The following is a 19,110-nucleotide window of genomic DNA, read 5'->3' as shown; positions in this document are numbered from 1 at the left end:
AGAATGATATTCTTTACCCAGGCCTTTATTTTTGACATTATTTTAATGTTTCTTTTCTACTTGTATTCTTTTTCTCAATTTATTTCAAAAAAATTCCATTTAGGCTATAGTTGTGAGATAGTCAGAGTGTTGCTAAGCATACGGGCTTCCAGATACGAATGACGTACAACCCCGGCACTCACGTGGCCTGCAAGCTAGCATCAGCCATGGCAGGCAGGCAGAGTTTGGTTATGAGCAGGAATTCTCTTTGCCCTCTAGTGAGCCAAGTACTTAGTACTACTGAGGTCCGGAGGAAGGGGAGCTCCTAGGCGATGGCCGAGCAACCACATACGGTATCCTGGGGATGCTCGGTCTTGAGGGACCGGCCGGGTTTTGAGGCAGGGATGGTAGACGGGGTGAAATGGGACACCCTCCACACAGGGGACATGCCAAGGGCGGAGGGCAAGGCCTGGTCTTTGGGATCCCAGGTGGTCCACGCAGTTGGCCGAGGCGCAGGGTGCATAGAGGCGTGCTAGGGAGCCAACACTGGAAAGGACTTTGGGGATTCTGGGGCTCGGGTGCAGATGGGCTCCTGCCAGCGGCCTCTCCCTTCTACGTCAGGCGCTCTTCCTCCGTCTTCTCAATTCCTCTCCGTTCCCCTGCACCGTGCAGGTGAAGCCCGGGAGACTTAGTGTCCAGTCCTTTCCTTGTGTCCGGAATCCCTCGTATGCATTCCGCTGAAACTCAGGCCCCAGACAGAAAGCAGGGTCCCTTCGTCCCCTCCCTCCTCAGTCCAACCCGGTAGCTCTCCTTCCTCGAGGACGCCTCTGCACGCGGGCCTGGGGCAGAAGGCTTCGGCATCTCCTGGGCTAAGCGCCTCTGCACCGCCAGACCCCCGCTTCCCATGAGCAGCGAACGTGGGACGGAGCGCAGGTACCCGGGCCTGGCCCGCGGCCTACCCCAGCGGGACGCGTGTCCTTTCTTCAGGTGGATTTTCTGAAGAGGCGGAAATTCCTGGCATCAAGTACATCCTGTCTCCCTACAAACTGAATCTGGTGGCCACTCCTCTGTTCCTGAAGCCCGGGATCCCATATTCTATCAAGGTAGACGAAAGAGGGAAAATGGCTAAATATGCTCGTCGCCTTCTGTGTCCCGAAAGCATGAGGATGGCAAACGGGAGGGACCCTGCGGGAGGAGGGATCGCGGAGGGAAGGCGCCTGCAAACCTCCCCCTGCAGGGGCCAGCGGCCGCCTGGGCCCGGGGTGGGGGGAGCTGCCCCCCAGCAGGGGCCAGGGTTTGGGGAGCTGGCCTGCGATAGGCGGCCCCTTGAAAAGCACTGCATTAGGTCAGATGTAAATGAAACCCGGTAAGCCTGTACTTTAAAGAATGCTAACATTGAAAATTATTTGGCGGCATGTTCTCCAGAAACCTTAAATATCATTCCTTGAAAACAAAACCCCTTTCTCCCACCATTGTCTCCTTCTCTGTTTGCATCTCTGTGTCTCAGTCCTTGCCTATGACCCTGTCTCGGGCCCTCTCTCTATTATTCTCCATCCTTTCCATTTTGGCTCTGGGTTCTTGCCTCTCTCTCTTTTTTTTTTTTCTTCTTCCTCCTGCCCTTTTAATATTTTCTCTCCTCCCTCAACTTTTCCTTTTTAAAATGCTGACCATATAGTGTTAATACGTTCATTTGACTTCCTAATTGTCTTTTATTTAGTGTCATGTATTTCATTATATGCAATACCTATGATATGTTTAAGAGGGAATCTGTTGCTCCTTGTCTCTAATTTAGAAAACTAGAACACAGTAGTTTCTTTTATTCTTTTTTTTAAAAGATTATTTATTTATTTATTTATTTATTTATTTATTTATTTGAGAGAGAGCTAGAGCAAGAGATCAGAGAGACAGAGGGAGAGGGAGAAGCAGACTCCCCCCCTGGGCAGGGAGCCCGATGTGGGACTCGACCCCAGGACCCCGGGACCACGACCTGAGCCGAAGGCAGACTCTGAACCTGCTGAGCCGCCCAGGCACCCCTATTTTTTTATTCTTTAAAAATGTGTTGCTTTGGGCAGCCCGGGTGGCTCAGCGGTTTGGCGCCTGCCTTTGGCCCAGGGCGTGATCCTGGAGACCCAAGATCGAGTCCCACGTCGGGCTCCCTGCATGGAGCCTGCCTCTCCCTCCGCCTGTGTCTCTGCCTCTGTGTGTGTGTGTGTGTGTGTGTCTCATGAATAAATAAATAAAATCTAAAAAAAAAAAAAAGTGTTGCTTTAAGAAATCAACTTTAGTATAATTCAAATGTATCTAATACTCACTGTCTTAAGAGAGTGGCTTAAGTGGTCACTGGCTTTTAAGAGAAAAAGATTTGCCAAGCTAAAGCAAGTTTTAGCCAAGCTTGTAGCTTTCTTTCATATAAACATATTATAACATATATTATTTTAGAGTACATATGATAATTTAAGGTATGTTATAGATAATATATAATAATATGTAATAAAATACCATAAGCATAATATATTGAATATATATATATGATTTAAAAATCTCTCTTATATATTTTATATCACATATAAAAACAAAATAACAGAGGCACCTGGGTGGTGCAGTAGGTTAAGCGTCTGCCTTTGGCTCAGGTCATGATCCCAGCGTCCCCGGATAGAGCCGTGGTCGGCCACCGCCCTGCTCAGCGGGGAGCCTGCTTCTCCCTCTCCCTCTGCCCCTCCTCCTGCACATGTGCGCTCGCTCGCTCTCTCTGTCTCTCTCAAATAAATAAAATATTTTAAAAATAAATAGAATCAAGCTTTTCTATAATCTAAGAACATACTTCCCTTTATTGAAGTAGACATGAATAATTTAGTCTTGTGGGGAGGAAGGAAAATCGTTTCAGAATTGTTCTGCTTTTTAAAAAGTAGTGAGGGGTTGCTGAGGTGGATTTGGACTGTTCTGACAAACAGGTGCAGGTTAAGGATGTGCTGGACCAATTGGTGGGAGAGGTCCCGGTGACCCTGAGTGCGCACTCGGTCAACATGAACCAAGAAGTATCTGACTTGGAGTCAAAGAAAAGCGTGACCCGTTCCAGTGATGGAGTAGCTTCGTTTGTGGTTAATCTTCCATCTGGAGCAACAGTGCTGGAGTTTAACGTGAGCTAAATTCTCCTGTTGCATTTCCTAGGACAATGTGTGCTTTGGACTGTGTGTTTTGGCTCGTGTGCAGAACAGATGCAGCAGATTTCAAACACGGGTCCAGAGAACAGATCCACTATTTTGCATCCAAAGGAAAAATAACAGAGGAACCGGAGGCAATGTGCTAACCCGCTGAACGGCCCTCGAGGAGCGTGCAGCAATCACTTCCTATTTGGGAATGAATTATTCTCCCCTATGTTAGTAAGACTATATTAGAATCTGGGAGCTTCCGAGTAGGCGCAGCAGTGGAAGTCAGTGGCAGGAATAGTCCCTCCTTCGCCCCCACTTTTTGTCTTTTTTCAGGGACACAAAAGGGTCAAACGTGGATGCCTCCTCTTTGCCCAGCTGCCCTTTGCTCAGTTCACAGGCTTCTCTCCCAGAGACTAATGCTCAGGGTCCCAGCCCCCAATAGAAGATGAGTCGTCGATGGAGTCCACGGGGGCTGCAGCAGGCGGCCTGCGTGGACGTGGGCGCGCTTAGGGCCGACGGGAGGCTTCCAGGCTCTCTCGTGATGGAGGCTCAGCCAGTGGGACGGCGGCCCAGGGCGGGGGCCTGGTGGCTGCGGGACGCTGCGGGGGGCGGGGGGGGCCCTTGTTCCGGGAGCCCTGCTCTCCACCTCACCAGACTCCCCCGCCAGAGCTCGAAATCCCGTATCATTCCGGTTATTGTCCACGGGCTGTGCGGCCACTAGATTCCGCAGCTGCTCGAACATCGGGGTCCCGGAGTCATTTCCCTTTAGCGTTTGCTGGTGTGGAATTTAGAAGGCAGGGAAGAAATTTAAGAGGTATTTTTCATAGGAAATATTTCATCACGGTCCACATGTCTCTTTTGAAATTTTCCTTCTCAGGTCAAGACTGCTGACCCAGATCTTCCAGAAGAAAATCAGGCCAGCAAAGATTACCAAGCAATAGCCTATTCATCCCTCAGCCAGAGTTACCTTTATATTGACTGGACAGAAAACTATAAGCCCTTCCTAGTGGGGGAGCATCTGAATATCATCGTCACCCCCAGAAGTCCGTATATTGACAACATAACCAACTATAATTACTTGGTAAGTAGAGTAATGACAGATTTACATCTAACTATTCCCCGCCTGGAACACTTTCTTGGAAAAATGGAGCAGAGGGACATTAGAACTTTTGAGCTCTAGAACGTTAGAACAGGGCTCAGCGGGGGAGCGTCCGCCTGGGGCCCAGGCCGTGACCCCGGGTCCCGAGATCGAGTCCCACATAGGGCTCCCCGCAGGGAGCCTGCTTCTCCCTCTGCTGGTGTCTCTGAATCAATAAGTAAAATTGAAGAAAAAAAAAAAAAAAAGAACATCAGAACAAAACTTTAAAATTTGCTTTTACAAAGCCCTTTCAAGAACATTATCAAATTTGATAATCAGTTTTTCAAAAACCTTTGAGATGGCCCATGATTTTCGTGACCATTTCCTAGATGATGAAACTGAGGAGCAGAGGTTAAGAGGCTTGCCATGGTCACCCAGCTTGGAAGAGGAAGATTTCGATTTGAACTCGGAACCTCTGACACCTGGTCCCATACACCTTTCACACAAGAGCGCCCGCGTACTCCCCAGAGCCTGGTTAAGTCCTCATGTCCCCTGCTCTACTTCGTGGCCAGAGATCACAGGCCCAGACCTCTTCCAATATGCGCATTTCAGCGACATAAGGGGGCCCTAGTCCTGCTCTTAAGAGTCCATCCGATACCTACTCTGATGCTGTATTTTAGCAGCAAGCCTGTTGCATCACCGGCCTTAATCAAAGGTGGCCCATCAAGCCTGTGGATGGAAGCCAGGACAGAAGGTGGGGACCGTGTTAAGGGCTTCCTGACGATTGTCGAGGAAATGTGTTATTCCGACGGCCAGCCAAACAGGTGGTGATGGCTTTTTCAACATTTTTGAGAAAAAGACTTAAAAATAAATGAGGAGCACAGATCATAGTGACTGGTGAAGAATTATGGGACCTGTGTAGAGGCTACGTACCAAAACCACGTATGCAGCCCTGCTTTCCAAGGACAATTTAAGGGATCTTTGAGGACATTTGGCCCACATGTGTTTTGTGACCTTTTTTTATTTAAACCACATGCCTCCAATTTAGAACCTAAAATCTGGCTTTATTTTTTTTTTTTTAAGATTTTATTTATTTATTTATTCATGAGAGACACAGAGAGAGGCAGAGACACAGGCAGAGGGAGAAGCAGGCTCCACGCGGGAAGCCCGATGTGGGACTTGATCCCAGGACTCCAGGATCATGCTCTGGGCTGAAGATAGGTGCTCAACCTCTGAGCCACCCAGGCGTCCCTAATCTCTGGCTTTAAAACTGAATTCCCAAATAAGACACATTTTACTTACTCATCTTTTTTTTTTTTTTTTTTAGCCAATAAAATGAAAGATTTTAGTGACAGTGTGATGACTTTAGGCAGACATGGGGTCAAATCCTAGTGCTCTGATTTCTTAGTCTTGTGATTTTGAGCTAATATCAGTCTGACATGTAGTGGATTCCTGAGCCCCCGTCCCTCTATCTGTGCACAGTGAAGGTCTACCCCTGTCCTGGTCCTCGTGAGAAAGAAAGGAATTCAGTAAATGTAAAAGCTCCCGACTCGTTGTGGACCCAAACTTATGACTTTCTTTTTCTCTACCATAATTTCTACTCCAGCTCCAAGCTCCATCCTGAAGCAAAGGTTTTATTGTTAACGGCCGCCACGGCTGTTTATTTTCAGGTTTTATCCAAGGGCAAAATTGTTCACTTTGGCAAAGCGGAGAAACTTCCAGATTCATCTTACCAAAGCGTAAACATTCCAGTGACCCCAGACATGGTTCCTTCAGCCCGCCTCCTGGTCTACTACATCGTCACGGGAGAGCAGACAGCAGAGTTAGTGTCTGACTCAGTCTGGTTAAATATCGAAGAAAAGTGTGGCAACCAACTCCAGGTGAGCCACAAATTATGAGTCACAATCCAATTTCCTTCTGTTACAGGCGACTCTGGATGAAACTACTTGATGCTTTATCTCATGCAGTTGACCTTTCCTTCCCTTTTTCAAATGATCTTTCAGGTTCATCTGTCTCCGAGTGCAAATTCGTATTATCCAGGCCAAAGTGTGTCTCTTAATATGGTGACTGAGTCCAGTTCCTGGGTGGCTCTCTCAGCAGTGGACAGCGCTATATACGGAGTCCAGGGGCAAGCCAAGAAGCCCATGCAAAGAGTTAAGTAGTGCACGGCTTGGTTGCGGGGGCAGGGGGTGGCTCTGTGCAGCGCCTCGGGAAGGATGGCCCAGGGCTAGCTTGTGGGGAAGAACTGGGGGAAGACCAGGCCTGCTTTTCTGTAACATACCCAAAAATGGTTCTTAGGAAGGTAGGCCATCCTCGTGTTGGTCCCTGAAGCATAGATTCGTCCTTTTCTGTTTCTCCAAGTGTAGAGTTAAGCACTTCAAGAACATATGACCATGATGGCAAATTATATTCATGGGGCAAAAGTGCCACCGATTGGGAGGATTTTTTCAGATCAGAGAGTAGGGGGCTTTATCGCGGCAGCCTAAGAAGTCTGGATAGGCAGCCTCTGGAGGGTTTTTGGTCTTGTTTTCTTTTCTTTTTTTTTTTTTTTACTCTTTTTAAAATCTGTGGCACAAAAGAATATGACAATTATTCAGTTCCCCTGAATTCCTGTTTACCTCCCAGATGCCCTGCTACTATTTTCTAAGCTTAAATTTCTTTGAACAAGAAAGAAAAAAATCTATACAGTTAAAAACATTCAGAAAAGAAAAAAAGAAAAAACATTTGGGATCAAAATTAAAACTGGAATAAGCTTCCCCAAACAAGCTCTCACCCATTTACAACCTTGAGCCCTCTTCTCCAAAACACAAGAGTCTATGCTCCTTTTTTTTTTTTTTTTTTTTTTTTTTTAGCAACTTAAAAATTGATTTGTTTGGTAATTCACTGGTTCATCATTCGTTGTTACACTGATCACAATACGCATCCTACGTACAAAACAGCATGAGTCGTTCCCAAGAATCTTCTCTCTAAACCTTAAAACTTAGTTCTTGTTTTAATTTTGAATGGGTGTATGTTGATAAAATATAAAAGGACAAACTAAAATAATGGAGTTGGGAAACTTAGTCTTTGACCATTTGACAAACAAGTGGCCTGATTTGTTGTAACCATGTGACAACTTGCACCTTGAGTCCTTCGGAGGAATGATTCATTCATCTGACATTTTGCCTTTCGTTAATTCTTAAGAAGGATTAAATTAGCTGACTACCTCCGGACAGGTATTTCAAGCCTTAGAGACGAGCGACCTGGGCTGCGGGGCAGGTGGTGGCCGCAACAACGCAGAAGTGTTCTATTTGGCTGGACTCACCTTCCTCACCAACGCCAATGCAGATGACACCCAAGAAGATGGTAAAACGTTCAGCATTTTTGGCTTATTCTGCAAATTGATTCCTGAAATTTACAGTGATCATTTGCCTCCTGGACATCATCTGTGTGACTCTCCTCCACAGTCTTGTCTACGCTGGCCTTAGGGAGACAGGGCTCCATAACGCCCCGGGACAAAAGGTTTCGCTGACCATCAAGAGAGAGCACAGAGTCTTTAGTGTGGTCCTCAGAGCCTTCCATGAGCTTCTGCGCAGCTCTCGGCAGTTGTCCCCTGTCTCAGCCCCGCTTACCCTACGTCGGGGCCGCGCAGGACCAGGTGCAGTGGCGCTCCGCCCGGGGCCTCGTGGGTGGCACGATGCTCTCTACACCTTAGGCCTTTCCCCATCAGGACTGCTTCCCCTTCTATTAGCTTGGAGAAGCCGGTGAGAGGACCGCCGCCTCCATCAGGCCTCTTCCCCGCGTAGGAGTGCTCGCCCCCCTCCTTTCACAGGGAGAGCCCCGGAGGGACCCGCTCCGCTCACAGGCACAGCGGTGCGTCACCGTCTGGTCTCAGCCACTGTGCTGTGAATTCTTTAAGGACAAGGACCACCTCTTAATCATATTCTTTCTGTGGCTTTAAAATTGCTCCTGATTATATTTGACCCATGATTCCTGATAATACAGCACAAAGAACAAATAATAAAAAGAGCCGTACCCAACAAAAGCTTTGCTCACTTCCACATGCTTAGATATTTCTCTGTAATCAGTGGATCGAAAAGGTTGCAGGATTTAAGACCAAACTCCAGGATTTGGTTGAAGCCAAACTCTACAGATGACATGAGATCATCTAAGATAAAGCAAGGTGTATTAAGACGTGCGGGGCACCTTGCCTCATCAAAAACAGGCCCTCGGGGTTTGTTGAATAAAATGAGTGACTTGGGAATGTCTTAAATACTTGAATAATTTCATGCGATTTTCTTTCTTGAGATTTTTATCTCCTTTCCCCCCCACCCTTCTTTGTTTTGTTTTAACAGATAAGCCTTGTAAAGAAATTCTCAGGCCAAGACGAATGCTGCGAAAGAAAATAGAAGAGGAAGGTACTCTAGAATTGCATGCGATTGTGAAAAAGTTATGATCCTTTTATTCAAAAGCCATAGAAAACTAATCATTATCTAACTTTCCCTCATCCGAATAGAATGGATGCAAAGAAAGATACGTACAGATGTCCCACTTGCCTCTCTCAGAAAGATTAATCCAAATAAATCCAGTATTTCTTGTGCTATAACCTCAATCTGAAGATAATAAGTATTATTTCTATCTCCAAAATCTAAAAGATTAACTTTTGTCACAAAAAAATATATTCTTCCATTTTTATTCTGACAAAATTCATGATTTGATTAACTTTGGAGCGTACCTCGAAACCCATTTCTTCTATTCTGTATATTTAACCGCAAAGAGTATTTTGGATTATTCTTTGGCAAATCAGTCCAATAGAAATTATTTTTAAACAATTATTTAAGTAGAAATGTGACGTACTGGCGGTGTAAAAATAAGAAGAATGTTGAACTAGAAGTCAGTCACTTGAGTTCAACCAATAATCGTGCTTCGATTAATGTCATAATTCCTCCCATCCGTACGTGAGTTATTTTAATTTTAACCTTTGTTCTAAGTTTTAATGATGTGAAGAGGAAGATGCCGAGCCATTTGAGCATGATGAGGGATGATGTCGCGAGTGATGGCCCAGAAACCACATCAGAAAAGTCTTTAAAAACAGGATCTGTAGCTTAAAGAAGGAAACCCTTGAATGTTGGCGCTAGTCCCCTTCACATGGGTGAAAGCTTCTCAGTTAACTGATTTTACTCCGAGGGGCTGAGCCCGGTACCAGGTTCCAGAGCTGGTACTGGGCTTAGTTGCAGGCTCCTCGACCATGTCGACCGAAGCCGACGACGGCGTGTTGAGGGCTCCTGCCTCACTAGCGCAGCCGGTCACTGTCCCAGCCCGGTCAATGTCCCGGCCCGGTCGCTGTCCTGGCTGATCACTGTCCCGGCTGGTCGCTGTCCTGGCCGGTCGCTGTCCCAGCCGGTCACTGTCCCACCTGGTCGCTGTCCCGGCCCAGCCGCTGTCCCAGCCCAGGCACTGTCTTGGCCGATCGCTGTCTCAGCTGGTCACTGTCCCAGCCCAGTCCCTGTCCCAGCCTGGTCACTGTCTTGGCCGGTCGCTGTCCCAGCCCGTTTGCTGTCTCAGCCGATGGCTGTCCTGGCTGATCAGTGTCCCGGCTGGTCGCTGTCCCACATGGTCACTGTCCCACTCGGGCACTGTCCCAGCCAGTCACTATCCAAGCTGGTCGCTGTCCCGGCCCGGCCGCTGCAGGCAGGCTTCGCGGGGCGGTGGGGCCTGGTACCCGCGGTCCCTGCAGGCCCGGCGGTGCCATGACCCTCGCCTTCTGCCCTTGCAGCTGCTAAGTACAAACAGGCGGTGCTGAAGAAATGCTGCTACGACGGGGCCAACCGGAACTACGACGAGACGTGCGAGCAGCGCGCCGCCCGCATCAAGGTGGGCCCCTGGTGCGCCAAGGCCTTCAGGGCCTGCTGCGACATCGCCAGCCAGCACCGCACCGACTCCAACAAGCCCCTCCAGCTGGGAAGGCTGCGTAAGTGTGGCCTCTCCGTCGGGTTTCTTTCTTTCTTTCTTTCTTTTTTTTTAAAGAGTTTATTTATTTATTCATGAGAGACAGAGAGAGAGAGAGAGGCAGAGACCCAGGCAGAGGCAGAAGCAGGCTCCGTGCAGGGAGCCTGACATAGGACTCGATCCCGGGACCCCGGGGTCACAGCCTGAGCCCAAGGCAGATGCTCCGCCGCTGAGCCTGTATTTCTTTAAATGTATATTTTTCTGGCCATCTATCAAAACTATGGTATTAGATTTATTTAGGTTGTTTTCAGCTTTTTGCTTATCACAAGGAGAATTTTCACAGTCCCGTCCACATAGTTTCACGGTACAATTCTCCGTCGGTTTGGCTCCGGCTGCACAGAACCGAGCCTCGGCTACTCTGCCCCTCGCCGGGGACAGCGCGGCCTCCCGAAACTCCCCTGGGTGTTGCGACTCTGCGGGCGTCTGGGTGGCTTCTGTGCCTGCCCCGCAGCCTGCGGCCCCCGGACCGTCACCCCGGACGATTCGAGGCTCACCTGACCTGTCTCCCTTCTCTCAGGAGTCACAGCCTTGGGCCACTTACGTTGTAATGTCTGAACACTGTTGTTTTATATAGGGCGCCTGTTTCTTAAGTTTTTTTCTTTTTTTTAAAGTGTGTGTGTGTGTGTTTAAGAGAGAAGAGTAACTCCCATCAGTGCATCTTGGACAGAAGCAGAAATTCTGTCCATTTTTATTAAGGGAAATATAAATAAATTTCCCTTAGGTAAACCTCTTTTATTTTATAATATAAACACAATTACCATAATTATAAAAATGCAAATAACTGTATAGATTGATCAGTATCTTTTATAATCTCAGGCACACTAAGCATTTAGCAATTTAAAAAACAAAAAAAAGGAAACAAATCATTAAAGATATTATTATACTTTATTTGCTTTGTCAGTACCAAGGCTTTTGAAGTCCTATTTTGAAACGACTGAACAAAACGTTTCATGGACCTTTTAGGAAATACTCAAGTTATAGATTAATGCCCATGCTTCAAAATTTGGCTCTAAGTAAAATTTGTGTTGTTTTTTCATAATCACACATATTTTCTCCTCCTTCCCCCCCAGAAATAAAGCACCTGTTACCAGTAACAAAGCCAGAAATAAGGAGCTATTTTCCAGAAAGCTGGTTATGGGAAGTTCACCATGTCTCTGGAAGAAGGTATTATACTTCTTCAACACTCCTCTGAAAAATGTGGGAAAATGCAAATATTATGGTAAAAAATCTGGAAACTACCCATTTCCCAATAGTTTATTTAAGAGTTAAGACAATATTACCATTTAATGAAATTTTGTTTTATTTGCTTCACCTTTTTTTTTTTTTTTCCCTGTGCTTCCTCTCGTAACTAGTTCCAGGGCAAGATTACCCACTCTTGGTGAGGAAGGGTACGCTTCCCTTTTATTTCGTCCCATTTCACTAAGCCTTCACTGAGCACAAGTGTGCGCTAACTGCTGTGGTACGCAGCCATTTTCATCCTGAAATAGCTATACTGTGAAATAAATATTGATTAATAAGAAGAAAGGTTCCTTTCTTGTTATTCAACACATTTTAAAAGTAGATTTTATTTATTGATTCATAAGACACACAGAGAGAGGCAGAGACCCAGGCAGAGGGAGAAGCAGGCTCTGTGCGGGGAGCCCCATGCGGGACTCGATCCCAGGACCCGGGGTCACGGCCTGGGCCGAAGGCTCAGCCTCTGAGCCCCCCACGGGCTCCTATTCAACACATTTTTATGGCTGCGCCTTCTCTGTCCCCGGAACTGAAAAGAGTCAACAACGCTGAGTCCCTGAGCATCACCCGTCCTTGTGGACTCCAGCCTTGACCTTAAGGAGCCCTCGAAGCCCGAAGGCCGGAGCCTGCATCGGCCTTGAGTGCGTGTCCGGCCTCCGCTCTGCCTCTAACCCTTCCTCCCCCCGTTGTCCGTCGCGGCTGGTGCTGCCCCTGGGTAGCGCCTCCACCGGAGCCTTCCCTCCACTGTCCCAACCCGCCCCGGGACTGCATTAAGTGCCCCTCCAGACGAATCCTGCTGCGTGGAACATACAGTATTATAACGGCCCGATTTCCATGTTAAAACGTCACTTCCAGGGCAAAGCCTACACCACATTACCGCTTTGCGTCCAGGACCTGGCGCAGAGCCCCGCTTGCACAGGCCCTCAGAGAGAGGCGCTGAGGCATGCAGGCTGCGTCCCAACTTTTTAAATGCTCATCGATACAGTTATTCCAGTGATTGCAATTTATTTACTCACCTGTTTCTTCCACTAGAGGTGAACCCGTTGGGAACAGCGCGGTAGGCTGTAGGCGTCGTCTACTCGGCCTTAGTGCTCCGCCGGACACTAAGTCGGCGGACAGTGGCTGCTTGTGGAACGAAATAAATAAATAGATGAGCTTAATCTTAGAAATGTTTAGCTATGCTGACTTTGTCACGAGCGCTGTTAAATGCATGGCTTTGCTGCCCTATTTTAGAACATACCACACAGTAAATATTTTTTGTATGTTTTGAATTTGTGGGGTTTCAAAGGTGCATCTTTCTGAATTTGAATTCTCATCATACCAGTGACGTATTTTAAAACATGCAACATCTAGGAGAGCTCATGAATGTATTTTTTTCTTGTTTGATTTTTTCCTTAATACGTGATGTGATTTCGTTGGGTTGTGATTTTTTTTCTTTACCCTAAAATAGTATGAAGCAAAGATCCTGTTAGTGAATGCTGGCAAGTTGGGCTAATCACTGGATTTGAATATTAACGTTTTAACTTTCCAGAAACCAATTACAATTTGGGCTTCCTGATTCTCTAACTACCTGGGAAATTCAAGGTGTTGGCATTTCAGACAGTGGTAAGTAAGCTTAAGTCATATACTTATTTAAGGGGTGGCTTGATTAGCAAAATGTAGGGGGTTTTTGTTATAATCCATATAGTGTACTCAGGACTTGAGTGGTATATCATTTGTTAAATATCCTTTTTAACGTATTACAAAAAGACGTGGATATGCCCGTATCTTTGACCATATTAATTTGTTCTGTTAACTACCTGTTAATCTGTCAACCATCATTTTTATCAATGCTGATGTCAAATCCCCATCTTCCCTCATTTTTCTCACTGGCTGGGAGCTTGAGTAGAGTTAGAAGCAAACGTGTGACTTCTCTCCTGGGCTAATGCCCTTCTGTGGCAATTTAGTACAGATACTTTATTAATAACTTCAGGGTTGGTTTTGTTTATTTATCAGCTATTTCTTATTTAAAGTCTTGGTTTCCGAAATCAAAATGTTATACCGAGTAAAGAGAGTCAATGATGAATATCTAAAGAGATTTATTACCTAAGTTGACGAGCATTCTCATGCCTTAGTAGAATTAAATATTTGTCAGATAAATGAAATTTTCTATAAATACCTATAATTATTGAAATACAGATCAATTAGTAGAAAATTCAAGGACGTGACAGTGCAGAGAAAAACATGATACAATATTCCTTTTCTTCCTTGAAGCAAAGCAAATCTGAGACACAGTAGTACTAATGAGGCCTTACAGAATTCCCTAATATGCCTCTACTTCTCTCCCACTTTGGACTGAAGGCATATGCGTCGCTGATACTCTCAAGGTACAGGTGTTCAAAGATATCTTCCTGGAAATGAATATACCGTATTCTGTTGTACGAGGGGAGCAGATCGAATTGAAAGGAACTGTTTACAACTATAGAAGGTTTGGTATACGGGTAAGTAGGTGCTTATCATTCAAATTTATGGGAAATAAATAATAATAAATATTATTCAAATAAATGGGAGAAAGGAAGAATGATTTTATTAGAATTCTATTCATGGAATTATCACATACACAAAAAAACACAAACATTCAGCGAAGGGATGAAGGAAGGAGGAAGACTTAAGACAAATGTTCTTATGACTCCAATTTCAAGAAGCATCCAAGGGGCGGCTCAGTCTGTTGGGCATCCGACTCTCGGTTTCAGCTCAGGTCATGATCTCAGGGTTGTGGGATCGGGCCCCGTGTCGGGCTCTGTGCTCAGCATGGAGTCTGCTGTATGTTCTCTCTCTCCCTCTCCCCTCCCCCTGCTCGCTCGCTCTCTCTCTCTCTAAAATAAATAAATAGAAATAAAGAAGAAAACAAGTCCGTAAGATAACCGGTGTGCTGTGGAGGTTCTGAGAAGGACGAGATCCTAGGTAGTTCATCTATCGCCCTGGATTCTGAGCTTCTTGATGTCGCGCCTCACTACCCCTTCCTTCTCTCCAGTCCAGCCATTCATGCGCATCTTCGCTCTGTAGACCTTCCGTCCCCTCCGCAGTCCCCCCGGCAGGCCTGTCGCCCTGTTACTTCGCAGCCGAGGCCCTGCAGCATCATTGAAACCCGCCGGCCATTGGCTTCACCCCTCTGTTGGCCACTAGCCCTCCGCTGTCCGGGTAGGACTTCATAAGCTACCCCTATAAGCACCCTAATTAAAATCATGCTAATTCCCTTAATTCTCTCTCACTCCAGGGTACACTCCCTGAACAACTCCAACCGTGGTGGGACGGTTTGCCTTCCTTTTGTCGGCACACGGCTCAAGAGACTGATTTCATCTGAAAATAATAGTCTCCAGCCTTTATGTGGGAACTCAGTGTGGTCCAAAAATTTATGTTTTATAAAAAGCTCCAATTTCACTCTTAGAAATGAATATTTTGTGGTTTCCAAAATTTTTGCTTACATGCTCTCTAAATGTTGAGGGGAAAACTGTGCAGCCCATTGACACATTTCTAATTAGCACCTAAAATTTTTCAGCATGAGTTCAAAAAATCTGAAAATCTATAACTTTGGAAATACTTAAATATTAATATTTTTTCCAAAGAAATGGTTATAACAAACTTTAAATGTATACAGCAGGGATCCCTGGGTGGCGCAGTGGTTTAGCGCCTGTCTTTGGCCCAGGGCGTGATCCTGGAGACCCGGGATCGAATCCCACGTCGGGCTCCCGGTGCATGGAGCCTGCTTCTCCCTCTGCCTGTGTCTCTGTCTCTGCCTCTTCCTCTCTCTCTCTCTCTCTCTCATAAATAAATAAAAATTAAAAAAAAAATAAATGTATACAGCAGAATCTAAATACCATAGCATTCCATTTTAAAATACCCCAATAATCTCTTATTAACAGGTTGGATATCAGCTCCTTTTTCTCTGTGAACACATATTCCCATTTCACTCTCCTAATGTCATACGCTTTATGCCTGAATGTTTCCGGTTGATCACCTCATACTTTGAGGCAACAAAAATATGTAGATATATCAAAGTTGAAATATTTTTGAATTCTATAAGACTCTAAGTGTCAAGTAATTGCTTGTGGATTTAATTAAAATTATGTAAGGATTTTGATGCATATTGTCCTAATTAATGCAAGGGAAACCGGCCTGCCTACGATGCTGAATCTTTTACATCTCTTTGTCCTTTTGCTTTATTCATTAGATCAGTGGCCAGCTATTGCCTGTGGGTCCAAACTGACCTACTGCCTCTCCTTTTACGACCTATAATCTAAGAACGGCTTTTACTTTTTTTTTTTTTAAAGATTGAAAGAAAGAATAAACTTTCATGGCACATGATAATTATATGAAATTCAAATTTCAGTGTACTTTTATAAAAAAGTTTTTATTTATTTCTTCATGAGAGACACAGAGAGAGAGGTAGAGACACAGGCAGAGGGAGAAGCAGACTCCCTGCGGGGAACCCGATGCAGGACTTGATCCCAGGACCCCGGGGTCATGACCTGGGCCAAAGGCAGGTGCTCCACCACTGAGCCCCCGGGCATCCCAGATTTCAGTATCCTAAATAAAGTTTCCTGCCACACTTACCTGTGTAGGTCTCAGCCATGGCAAAGCTGAGTGCTGTGACATGGTCCCCTGAAGCTGCACTTTCACGCCCTGTGCTGCTGCTCAGAGCACCACCAACTGCAGTGCCACGACTGTAACCCGACAGGGTTCTACGTGCCCTGCATCTTGCTGTACTGCCGTATTTTATTTACTTTTTAAATTATCAGTGCTTTTTCATCTTACCAAAATAAGAAACAAGAACATCTGTGATATCTCAGGGTTAGTCCCTATCTTTTCTCCAGTGTAGGTCACATTTTCCTCTTTCTATCTAGTCATTTCGGGTTGGGCCTGGGACCTACCAGTGGTGGGTTCGCATGACTCTGGGGTCTATGGAGTCGCTCCAAAGAGCTTGGTCTGGGCTTCGTGCCCTGGGCCCGCGCCGGCCGCTCAGAGCCCCCACTTCTCAGTCTGGTGGCTGCTGGGTCCCCTGTCCCCCGGGCCTCGGAGACACAGGCCACAGGCTGGGCTGGGGCTGGGCCAGGCCTTGGGGGCCGGAGGCCGTGTCTGGGGACCGATGCCCCGGTGTGTCCTCGGCCATCCGCGAAAGCTGAACGGCTGCTGTGGGTTTTCTTGACCTTCTAGATTTGAAAATTGAACATATTCTGCTTTAAACATTGCTTTCTATTCTCAGCTTGCTAAGAACTTTTATGATGAATTCATGCGGAACTCTTGCAAAGCATTGTTCTCGAACTGTCTGGCCTCGCCCTCCTGCATCCACCCCGGGGAGAGAATCTCGGACCTGGGGCTGCCCCCAAGGGCTTCTCTAACTCCCGCCCACCCCCCAGGTTGCTGTTTCCCTAAAAAGATCACAAAGAGGGAGCCAGAACTTTCCATTTTTGAGAAACCCTTCAAATTTGTTGTTGAAGGTCGGCGCTCTTTCTTGTTTACCTGCTTGATTTATTCAGCATCTTATGGTTTTATTCTTTGAGATATAGTTCTTAATTCTGACCGGTTGCTAGATTTTGGGGTGAAGATGAACAATTTCTACAATTTAGGTCAGAAGTCGGTGGGTACTAGGACTACCCCCGGGACAAAGATGAGGAAATGAGCAGTGATAGGGCTCCTGTGGCCTGTTATTGTCACACAGTGAGAGGCGGAGCCAAGATTTGAACCTAGATCTTTCTGGAGCTGAAGTGTGGCTGTAAAATGGGGTACAAGTGGGAAACTCCAAGTGTCTTTAGTGTTTCCTAAAACCATCATTTGCCGAATACCGAAGGCTGAGCTCAAAGATCCATGGAGCAGCGGGTCGGGCAGGCGCCTGCGCCCGGGGTTCCCACTGTCTGAGGTACAGGCGTCAAGAGACCGTGTCACAAATGGTCTGGGGTCAGGAACCGAGAAGGTTAGACGCAGGGAAGCCGAGACGTCCCGGAGCCGGGCTGACCCTGCCCGCCGCCTGCACGCGGCCCCCAGCGCCCGAGTCTGTGGCGTTAGAAGGTGAGGCCGGTGATGCCCGGCCTGGGAGCCCGAGGGGGCACCTCCAGGAGAGCTGGCACCCGCACGGATGGGGCGGGGCACAGGCACACGCCTGCTCACTGTCGGTGTTCAGTTCTGTGTTCAGATGTCAGCTGCGGAGGGAATCTGCACGGCAGGCGGCTCGGCCGGCGACCGCCGGGGCCCAGACCCCTCCAAATGCCGGTCCCTGAGGTTAGAGGGCTCCTCCAGCCACCTGGTGACCTTCAGCGTGCTGCCGCTGGAGATCGGCCTCCACAACATCAACTTTTCGCTGGAGACGTCGCTGGGAAGAGAAATCTTAGTAAAAACACTACGAGTGGTGGTAAGAAACACACGCTTCCCTCCGGTTCTTTTTAAGAACACTTTTCTTGTGGTGAAGGGGGTTAGGAGTCTCCCTCTGATGAGCCCTGAGCAGGCAGGGAGGCTTGAGCACGGTGCTGCCCCCGACACCAACACCGACAAGGCGCCGTAAGCTCATTACAATGGAATTAAGATTTAAGGAACAAAGAAAGAAAAAGAACAATAAGAAAAAAAAAAACAAACACTTTTTTCATTTTGAAAAAAAAAAAAGTTGTTGGCAACTTACCATTTAGTGGATCAGAAAACACAGAGAAAATGTAAATATAACAAAATGCTAGATTTAGGGGAAACTGGGTGGGGGTTGTCTCACATTATTCTTGTGACTTTTCTTGAAGTCCGACACTATGATTTACAATTTTAAGTGAGACAATGAGAACTTGCTTATTGTGGAACATACGGAGTAACGGAAAACCACAGGGAAGAACGTGAAAATCACAGATCACTCCCACAGCCGGCGATACCCAGCTGCGACAGGTGGCGAATGGCCTTCCACGTTTCTGGCCCCAACACGTTCCGAAGGCGTTTCTTGAGATCCAGGTGCCAGCCGTCGCGGCAGGTGCCGGAGATCCGACCGTAATAAGACACGGCCCGTGCGTTCACAGCTTAGAACTTGCGGTCTAAGAATATGTTCCATTTGCAAATGAGCAAACGGGCCAAAAAGGGGAGAAAACTATCGTTGCTAAGTAGTATTGACCCACGTAGTCTGTTGGGCGTGTTCACGTTATCTTGGCAAGACTCCCCACGTGGCCGGTCGATGACGGGACGGGCCTGCTTGGGTCTTCAGTCTCTGGCTCCTGTTGTCAGCCGTGAAACCACTTCAGTAAACACGTACGGGCTTATGCTGTGCGAGGCGTGTTCTGATGCACCTCGCGTGGTGCTGCCCTGCAGACTCTGGGGACAGGCCTGGGTTTGAATCCTGTCCCCACCACCTCCTAGTGGTGTGACACTGCATACGCTTCCTGATTCCTCTACGGTCGTTTTCCTCTTCTATCAAATGGGAGTAATAATAGCTTCCCCTCCATAGAGCACTTTTTGAGGTTAAATGAGCTAAAACGTACAAAGCATTTAGATCAGTTACCTGGCTTGTAATACTATTTAAGTATTTGCTCTGGTTATTTTGTAAGTAGCCACAAAATCTTGTTCTTGCGTGTATGGATATAAATATTTAAACATATGTTGCCTTCTAAAAAAAAAAAAAAAGAATTTGTCAGCTGGAAAGTAGTCGAGTTGACCCAAGAATTCAGGTCATATAAGTTGAAT

General features: G+C 46.7%; 1 protein-coding gene across 2 annotated transcripts in view; it reads left to right on the top strand.

Moving 5' to 3' along the window:
* C5 (complement C5) overlaps positions 1–19,110 on the top strand; it is a 74,733-nt gene that overhangs the window by 23,370 nt on the left and 32,253 nt on the right. The window contains exons 10-21 of one of the 2 annotated variants that reach the window (XM_072842585.1): positions 967–1,082; positions 2,931–3,116; positions 4,006–4,209; positions 5,877–6,086; positions 6,210–6,359; positions 7,422–7,551; positions 8,541–8,603; positions 9,962–10,156; positions 11,265–11,358; positions 12,959–13,032; positions 13,768–13,907; positions 17,585–17,812. In XM_072842585.1, the coding sequence (XP_072698686.1) occupies positions 967–1,082; positions 2,931–3,116; positions 4,006–4,209; positions 5,877–6,086; positions 6,210–6,359; positions 7,422–7,551; positions 8,541–8,603; positions 9,962–10,156; positions 11,265–11,358; positions 12,959–13,032; positions 13,768–13,907; positions 17,585–17,812 (1,790 nt within the window). Of the gene's footprint in view, positions 1–966; positions 1,083–2,930; positions 3,117–4,005; positions 4,210–5,876; positions 6,087–6,209; positions 6,360–7,421; positions 7,552–8,540; positions 8,604–9,961; positions 10,157–11,264; positions 11,359–12,958; positions 13,033–13,767; positions 13,908–14,683; positions 15,221–17,584; positions 17,813–19,110 lie in introns of those variants that run through there. The other variant, XM_072842586.1, reaches the window with a different exon arrangement.

The sequence above is a fragment of the Canis lupus genome, chromosome 10 (genome assembly GCF_048164855.1).
Source record: "Canis lupus baileyi chromosome 10, mCanLup2.hap1, whole genome shotgun sequence".
NCBI lineage: Eukaryota > Metazoa > Chordata > Mammalia > Carnivora > Canidae > Canis > Canis lupus.
The sequence above is the reverse complement of the archived record's forward strand: the minus strand, read 5'-3'. Positions and strand labels throughout refer to the sequence as shown.